General features: G+C 25.9%; 1 protein-coding gene across 2 annotated transcripts in view; it reads left to right on the top strand.

The window, feature by feature from the left end:
- Positions 1 to 9,431, top strand: part of LOC117179046 (ATP-binding cassette sub-family G member 1-like) — a 62,154-nt gene extending 52,723 nt beyond the window's left edge. For both annotated transcript variants that reach the window (XM_033370667.1, XM_033370668.1), the window contains 7 exons: positions 1,054 to 1,292; positions 2,984 to 3,186; positions 4,178 to 4,346; positions 4,443 to 4,543; positions 6,629 to 6,784; positions 6,862 to 7,102; positions 9,152 to 9,431. In XM_033370667.1, the coding sequence (XP_033226558.1) occupies positions 1,054 to 1,292; positions 2,984 to 3,186; positions 4,178 to 4,346; positions 4,443 to 4,543; positions 6,629 to 6,784; positions 6,862 to 7,102; positions 9,152 to 9,321 (1,279 nt within the window). In that variant the 3' untranslated portion in view covers positions 9,322 to 9,431. The remainder of the gene's footprint in view (positions 1 to 1,053; positions 1,293 to 2,983; positions 3,187 to 4,177; positions 4,347 to 4,442; positions 4,544 to 6,628; positions 6,785 to 6,861; positions 7,103 to 9,151) is intronic.
- Positions 9,432 to 9,740: the final 309 nt, after the last annotated feature.

The raw sequence follows: 9,740 nt of genomic DNA, 5'->3' as shown, positions 1-9,740 counted from the left end.
TTATATTTTATATTTTATATTTTATACATGGAGACAAATTTCTAGAGATTAATTAATGGATCTGCTCTTTGATTTCATTACACTTTTGGCTCAATAAATAAGATCTCGTAACCCTTGCTTTTAAAGCAAAAACCGATGTTTTAAAATCAAGGGTTCTGAGATCTCAGTTCTCGTGCCAAAGGTGTGATATAATCAAGGAGCAGTTCCGTGAATTAATCTATTGAAATATTTTCTCCGTGTATTTTATATTTTATATTTACTATACTGGAAACTTTACTTTATAAAAAATATAATTTGTCATGATATGGTATTTTTTTATTACTGAATGAAAATTTATAAATATGAGAATTTTTTCATCACTATGCTGGAATTTTGTCTTTTAGTATCATAGTCTTAGAAGATGAAAGTTTGGCATGTAGATGCGCATTAAAAAATAAAATTTGCTATGTAATTCTGACGTTTTTTTTTGTTACCAAAGATTGAAAAATAATGAAAATAAGGAAATTTCACGACTATGCTGAAACTTCTCTGCGAGTCCGATTTTTTTTGTAATGGATCAAATTAAAGATCTTGCCATTTAAATGTGAATTGAAAAATAAAATTTAATATGCAATGCTGATATTTTTTTGTTACAAAAAATGAAAAAATGACGAAAATTCATTTTTTAGAATCTTTTAGTTCGATTGTTTTGGAAGATGGCTAAAATTAAATGTCTTGGAATGTAGACGTGCATTGATTAATTATGAGGAAAAATTGTTTTTGAGAATTAAAAGACAATTTTTTCTATAAAATTATGGGATTTTAAATGAAAAGATGATTTTTAAAAGTGAATTGTTATGAAGATAAAAATATGCATCAGCTTAAAACAGAAAAATTATTTATTCTACTCGACAATCAGATTGCATCTCTACATTTTTCCTCTAAACCTTTCTACATTTAAAATTGCAAATTTTTAAATACCTTTATCGTTAAAAAGTACGAGAAAAAAAATCGTTTACCGTTTAACTAGTATTTTAAGTATTTTTATAAATATATATTTTAATAATTTTCTAGGGGTCTGGATGAATTATCTTCAATACAATGTATAGACCTTCTTCAAAGGGTAGCAAAAGGGGGAAGAACTGTCATTTGTTCTATTCACACTCCATGTGCAAGTATTTTTTTAAGATTTCAACATGTTTATGTCGTTGCGAGTGGCCAATGCATTTACAGAGGCAAAGCAAATAATGTTGTACCTTTTTTAAAAAACATTGGTATTGAGTGTCCCAAACACTACAATCCTGCAGATTTTGGTGAGTTTATTCTTAAATCTTTCCCAAAAAAAAAATTATTTTTATCATCAATTTTTTATTTTTCATTAGAAACAAATTTTAATACATTTTTATTACTAAAATTTATTTTCAATTATTTTAAATTTCGTCGAATTATCAGGAATGTCGCAGCAAAAATAATTTAAAAAGAGAGAAAGTGGGCATTTTTTTACGAAAAAGGGTCAAAATATGGGAAATATTTAATATTTATTTTTACTTTTAGAAAAGAGGAAACAGTTTTATAAAATATTATAAAGTTATTAAATAATGTTATAATGTAATGTCTCCTATTAAAGGATTTTCTTTTAGATTCTCATTTAAATTGGATATGCTTAGATCGTTGGAAACCCTTTCACAGCGATATAAAAAGGTCTGAGACAACATAAAATTGGTTAAAGAAACCATTTATATATTTTTTAAATTGCTCTCGCAATCAATAATAATTCCTCTGCTGACAATTACTTTATTAACAATTAAATCTTGTCACTTCTAATATAAAAAACAAACGATTCAAAAACCCATAATGAAAAAACTTTTGAATATTAAGAGTTCCAACATTTTTTTTAAACGAAACTAAAAAATTGCCAAAATATAAAAATCCCGACTTGGGAAATTCTCGAAAAATAAAATCCCGGAACAATTGATAATATTAGCTAATTTGAAAATTCTTAAATAATAAAAATTTCGAAAGAAAATTTCCGAATAATAAAAAATCCGATACTGGAAAATTCGCGACACTAGAAAATTATTTAATTGAAACAATTAAGAAAGTTCTTATTTACTAAATCATATTTACTCATTCAAAATACAATAATGAAATAGTTTGATGAATAAAATTTTATTAGATTTTCAATGTATTTGTTTTTTAATTACTGTTAGAACTTGAAATAAAAATAATTGAAAAAATATATATTTCTCAATGCAAAAGAACAATCCATGCATAAGATTTTCATTGCAAGAATTTGAAAAATATTGTTATTCCGAATTTAAATAATATATTTTATAAATACATTGAACCCTAAAACAATTATTTGATCAAAGTATTTCATTATTGTATTTTTAATAAATAAACAAAATATTGCTTGAAAAATATTCTTTAAGTATTAAAATTCGGGAACGTAACTATGTCGGGAATTTGACAGTATCGGATATTTTATAATTCAACAACTGTCTGCCGCGAATTTTGTTATTTGAAAATTTTAAAATTCGGTAACTGGGACTTTTATTTTTTAGGATTTTTTAGTCTTCCCGAATAATAAATAATAAATTTCGCGAATGGGACAAATGAAAAATCGCAAAAAATAAAATTCCTGAATGGGAAGAATGAAAAATCCCGAAATGTAAAATTCCCAACGCTATAAAATTCCAAAATTAGAAAATTCCCGAATGAGATAAATAAAAATTCCGAAAAATAAAATTACCGAATGGGACGAATGAAAAATCCTGAAAGATAAAATTCCCGAATAATTATATGTATAATTATAATATTACCGAATTTGAAAATTTCCAATAGAAAATTGCCGAATTTAAACTATTATCTTTGTTCTTATAAATATTATTTAAAGACCTGTCTATCCCTACTTGTACTATTAAATAAAATTTTTTTTTTATTTTAAAAATAAAAAGAGACGTTCAAATTTTGTTATTTCTTCATGAATTTATTTGAATTTCAGTCATAGAAGTGTCGTCTGGAGAATATGGAGCTGATCTAATCGAAAAAATGATCGGTTATGTAGACATAAATTCACCAATTGTACCAATTAAGAGAATTGAACAATTCCAAACCACGCTTTCTCAAGAAATTACGAAACTGTCTTGGTGGAGGCAATTTATGATATTGTTGAAGAGAATGATGCTGCAATTTTACAGAGATAGAGTAATTATTTTTTATTATTCACAGTCAAATAAATATTTAGGCATTATTAAAGGTAACGATTAGATTTCCTATTGCTTTTTCGTTTTTTAATTTATTTCCATAACAGTAGATCTAGAAGATCCGCATGGTGTCCAATCACCTCGTAAAAAATTGCCTTTTTACCATTTTAAGGAAGTAAAGCGTTCTGGAAATATTTTTGAAAAAAAAAATTACAAAAATTAAACTAGCCAATAGTCTGAGAAAATTAAAAAAAGTCGCTGAAAAATAAAATTTTGAAATTCGCATCTCTAATTTGGAACTTTTTAATTTGACAAAAAATGTTCTATAGATGAATTAAAATTTAAGTAATTTCCAGTAATTATTAAGGAAAAACAATGATCTAGCTTCTTTCCACTTATCCCGTTTCCAGATAATGTAACGTTAATGACGTCAGAGGAGAAGTTGTAGGGTAGGAAATTTTGCGCAGAATCAGTACGTATTCTTCCGAATGGAAAGGATTAAAGTTCCATGATCATAACTTATGATCTATAGGAGCTAGATCATTAATTTTATTTTCAGATTTGCGCAAAATTTCCTGTTCTACAACTTTGCTTTTGTCTTCATTAACGTTGTATTATCGAGAAAGGAGATATTTTGAAAATACTGAGCATGAGTAATTTCTCCTGACAAATTGATAAAAAGTTCTACTTGAATTAATGTAGAGAACATGTTTTTGGTGAAACCAACAGGTTTCAAAGTATAAATGCAAACTTCAAAATTGGATTTTTCAGGGACTGTTTTAGTTTTCTCAGGATCATAACTAAACCCACTAAATAAAGAAAGTTTCTTTTCTCTATTTTCTACATAGTCAAAACTGTAAAAAAAAGACTACCAAATACCTGGACTATTAGTAGATTTATTTTAAAATAAAGCATTTTTTGGAAAATTTGCAACATTTTACACATAGAAATAGAATATGTAGTTGATGTTTATGATGACAATTTTTGTGTAGAATTATATGTACCTGAAGATGTTCTTGCACGTTTTCCTGGGTTTTATCATCGGTGGTCTCTTTTTGGGAATAGGCAACGACGGGTCCAAAACCCTCTTCAATTTTGGTTTTTGTTTTACATGTCTGATTGTATTCCTCTACGTGCCTATGCTCCCGGTATTATTGCACTGTAAGGATTTCCTGCATGATTTTGAATTAAAAAAAAAAAAAAAATTTTAACTACAAATAATTATAAATGTTTTCACTGATGATATTTTAATTGCAGTCCCTTCAGAAGTACATCTCATAAAGAGGGAGCATTTTAATAGATGGTATGACCTCAGTCCATATTTTTGCGCCCTTACAGTTTCCAGCATCCCCGCACAGGTTTGTTTATGATCTATTTTTATTGAAACTAAATTCATTCAATGAACTACATTTTTTATAATATTTAATCGAAGTGTCGATTATATTTTGCTTTAATTTAAAAAAAATATCAGCAATGCTACTATTTTTCTCAAATTGCAATGGTTTTAACAATTTTCAAAAGTTTTCGAAAAATTTAAAAGATGTTAAAAGGATTTTATAGTGTTTTAGAGCTTTTATAATATTTTGGAAGATTCTAAAGAATTTTAGAGAATTTCAAAGGATATCAAAGATTTGAAAATTTTTAAAGAAGTTTTGAAAAGATATTCAAGGTTTAAAGATGATGTACGGGATTTCTAAAAGTTTCCGAGAATTTTAAATAATATAGTGAATTTTAAAAAATTGCGAGGAATTTTATAAGATTTCAGAAAATGTCGTAGGATTATAAAAAAATCTCAAGATATTTAAAAGAATATTATTAAGAATAATAATAAATTGTTTAAACAATTATATTTGTTGAATTTAATTAATTATCACTTCACTAAATAAAAAGTGGACAGAAAGATAAAAATCCGCAACTATCTACTATTACTATAAGAGAGGATAGTCAGAAACAAAAATAATTTGTTTAAAAAACAAATGTATTTCTTAAACTAAATTAATTATTAACTAACTATAATTGAAAACGGACAAAAAATTTAAAATGTCAGAATTAACCCTAATTTTCTAGTATTATTATAAAAGAATATTGTTATGAAAAATAAAGCATTGTTTGAAGAATTATTTTATATAAATTAAACTTATTACTACCTAAATCTGAATAAAATTGGATCAAAAGTGAAAAAATGCATAAAAAACCTCAACTTTCTAGCATTATTCTAAGAGAAAATTACTATACACAATAATACATTTTTTACCAAATTTATATAAACATCTAGTTGTCAGTATAAATTAACATATTATAAACAATTTGTACTAAAAAACTGCAAAAAAATAATAATTAGCGCCAAAAAGTCGCAAAGCTCAATTTTTCACTTTTTTATCATACAAATTATTTTGTATTTTGTACAATGAATTCTAAAATAAAATTGAAAAAGATTTTAAAACTTTTCCTGACATTCCGAAAAAGAACCTAGAAGATTTTAAAGATAAATTTTGCAAGATTACAAAATTTTATAAAAAATTCAAGTGAATTTAAGAAATATTTTGAAAGTTTCAAATGATTTAAAAAGAATTTCAGATTTTTTCTAAAAGTGGATTTTATAAGATTTCGAAAAAAATTATTTTAAGAATTTACAAACATTTGCAGAGATTGCAAATATTTTATTTCAATTGCAAGTAAACATTTCATATTTTATTCTGAAAAATTAATTTTAAGAGAATATTTTTAATAAATTCTAATGATTTCAAAAACTTAAAAAAAAAATCTGGAAAATTTGACGGTAATTTAATTAATTTTGCAGAATTTTATATATATTTTAGGAAAAATTTCTAAAATAAAAAATAAAAAATATTAAGAATTTTGGAATTCTTAAAAAGATTAAAACTATTTTAAAATTTGGAAAAATTTCCGAAAATGTATCAAATATTTTTTTATTTCTTTTAAACGTTTAAAAGTTTAAATACCTTTTAAACTAATTTTCTCTGATATTTAAAAAAATATCAGCTAAAATTATAACATTTTATTCTAAATTTTCTTCATTTTTCCGGCACATCTTAAATCCTTAAAAATATATTGAATTTTCTCAAGAATCTGAGAAAAAATATATTTATATAACTTTAAAAAAAACTGATCTCATATCTCAAAATCTAATTTTAACTCGAATTCATATGTTCAAAAATCTTTAAAAAATAAGTAGTTATTAGACATTTTTATTTTATTAACATTATTTTCACCTTCAGACCGAAACACTAATCGCGCGCGTAGCGCACAATTGATTATTCTAGTTTCTTTTAATAATTTTTTAAAATTAACTTTTACATTATAATAACTATTTATGTTCCTTAATAATGTATGCATTCATTCTAATCAATAAGCACCTTACAATTTTTAATCATTAATTTTATTATGTTAAAGTATTAATAAGGTTTTTATTTTCAATACAGATAATCCTGGGCCTAATTTATTTATCAATGGTTTACCTAATAACGGGACAACCCCTCGAACCTTACAGATGTGCAATGTTCTTCAGCATCTGTCTCGTTTCTGCATTAATTTCAGAAAGTATGGGATTTGCGATAGGCAGCACTCTAAATATCGTAGTAAGTTTATGAATAGGAAACTTTCAAAAAATTACAAAGGCTATAATTTCAAGATTATAATTACATATTTTTTCCAGAATGGAATATTCTTAGGACCGGCTTTAACGGTACCCTTAATGCTATTCGCTGTGCAAGGAATGGGAAGTGTTGAGCCACTGCCGATTTACCGAACGATTATTATGTACTTAAGTTACATACGGTATGGACTTGAAGGTCTAATTGTGGCTACTTATGGCTATAATCGACAGAAGTTACCCTGTCCAGCGGAAGAAGTTTACTGCCAGTATAGAGTTCCACGAGAGCTCCTGAGAATTATGGGTAGGAACAATATTTATCTTCCTGGGAAGATAATTTTAAATTTAAATTAAAACTTATAATGATTGGAAAGCTATGCTTCAATCTCCATCTCGTATGTTCATGTAATTTTCCCCTTCTTTAGTCTGCCTATTTTTATTTATTTCTTCTCACACTTCAATTCTTCCTATAAATCATCCCCTTCCTTCTTTTTTCATTCTTCGATCTTCGTTCATATAGTATATAGCTTAAAACACCATCTTGTTCCATTTTTAATCATGAGTTCCACCAAATCTTTTTATTTCCTTTTAAATTATTTAAAGTTATATTTCTCACTCACATTATCCCTTATTTCTGTTATATTCATTTTTGATTAGTATTCTTTACTTTTAAAATTGCCTTTTTTAATATTTTCCTTTCCTTCTCGTCCATTACCATTCTTTAATTTTTTCTGCAAATTACTTCGTTTCTCCCTTTTCCATCCTGACACCTTATTCTTTAACTCTTTTAATTCTTCTATCATATTTTTACAGCTATATTTTCTCTCTTTTTTAATTAATTAATAAATTCCTATATGAGTAATATACATATAAATAATTTTCCATAATGTTTTAAGCAATAGGAGACTTTCGCATTCTTCGAAATTTTGTTTTAACAAAATATTTATTTTATTTAAACAATCGCTGTTTATGCTTTTTTTCTTCGGCAAGCATACAATTGAACTCAAATATATCACTCCGATTTTTAGCAATTTAGAATTTTCCAAAAATATGCAAAATACATTTTTTTTAATGGAGATAATGCACACTTTTTTTGAGAAAAGTTGAATCTGCAGAACTCGAATTTTCTTCAACTTGAATCAAATAAACATTATGTCATGTTTTATTTGTAAGAAAAATGTTTTTTTCGTAATTCAGGAACTTTTGATTATTTTGCTATTTGGGAACGTTTTAACCAATACGAAAAAAATGTTCTAGGAAACATAAAAAAAATATATCGCTTGTTCAAGCTGAAGAAATTTCAGGTTTGACATTTTCAACGTTTTCCCCCAAAAAAGTGTTTATTCAACTCCATTTAAAAAGAATACCTCCTTTTGCAGTTAAAAAAATTCTAAATGGGATAAATTTTTTTTTTTAATTTCGATGATTTTTCATTGTCGCTATCTAGAAAAATCTTTGCATATTAAAAAATTTGTTATAATTTTTAAACTATATAATAAGAATTTTTTCTGAATTTTAAAATATAAAAAATACAGTAGAAGATATAAACTGATTAAAAAATTTTGTAACCTTTTTTCCGATCTCAACTCACAATATTGTATCCTAATAGACATGCCAAAGAATAAATACACAAATTGTGATTATTTAAATAAAATAAAAATTTTATTCGCACTAAACTAATTAAAAAAGAAAAAACTTCAAAAGAACTTAAAGTTATCTGGTTTTGATTCCCAGAGGAGCAAAAGTATATCTTTTCAGAAAAAATGTAATTAAGATTTTTTTTAATCTAGTCTAGAAAGACCTTAAGAAATTCGATTCTTTTCTGATGATAATACAGACTTCTTATTAAATATATATTTTTTAATTTAAAAAAAAATCAGGGATCATTTTTAACACCAAAACAACACTTTCTAGAGGTGTTAATTTATAAAAAAATCTAAATCCTTTTTTTGTCTGATTTTTCGAGCCAATAATCCCATTTTCAAAAAATTTCTTTTGCATATACCTGTCTCTTTTTCAGCTTTCATTTACATCCTGAAATAATAAATTTTTTTCATATTTTCTCTCAATTTATTTAATGTCCCCCCTGCTGAATATTTACAATGTCTTCTAATAAAAAAATATATTTGCAATAAAATATTCCCAGATAAAATATAAAACCTTAAAAACTGTAATCTTCGGATCTCGATATGTGATACTTTCCAGACTAATCAAATAATGAATAATAAATTAAATATGAAGGCGAGGAAAATATTAAAATTATGTTGGTTTCATAAAATGTTTACTATCACTATAAATTCATTGATAATATATCATCATTGCATGAATAATAAATAATTGTACAATTTTTCAGGTATGGAACACGTCGTCTTTTGGGTCGATTTTATTGCTCTCGTCGTTATCTTAATCTTGTTTAGGGCACTGACTTACTATTTACTGCGACAACGATTGCAACCGAACAAAACTTTTCAAGCACTTCACTTAATTGTCAGGCTTGTTAAAAATCACTTTAGTATGCAATAATAAAAGCGATACAAATTATTATTAACTATAAAGCCATCCTTCCTAAGATCTTCCTGATTTCAGAAACGAAAACAGCCCTATTAAAAAGATAAGGGAGAATCCATTAATTACTTAAGGCTTTGGGGGGGGGGGGGGGGGGGGGGGGTCCGGAAAATCTGACTAATTCCTCCTTAGGGGAGGGGCGCTTTCTTATGTCAGCCTCCCCTTTATAGTTTTGTTTTTTAATATTCTAATTAACACCTGCTTTGAATGCTCGAATTACTTTTTGTACTATTATACGCATCATATCACTATTTGCTTTATTTCTTTTTTATCATGCGCATTATTTCGTATTACATACATCTAATAAATAAATTGTCGAAGAGTTAAATCATTCTTGAAAATTTTCCTTTTAAACATGTTTTGTTTAAATTGCCAGT

The sequence above is a fragment of the Belonocnema kinseyi genome, chromosome 8 (assembly GCF_010883055.1).
Source record: "Belonocnema kinseyi isolate 2016_QV_RU_SX_M_011 chromosome 8, B_treatae_v1, whole genome shotgun sequence".
NCBI lineage: Eukaryota > Metazoa > Arthropoda > Insecta > Hymenoptera > Cynipidae > Belonocnema > Belonocnema kinseyi.
Note: the sequence above shows the minus strand (reverse complement) of the source record. Positions and strands in the feature narration are given on the sequence as shown.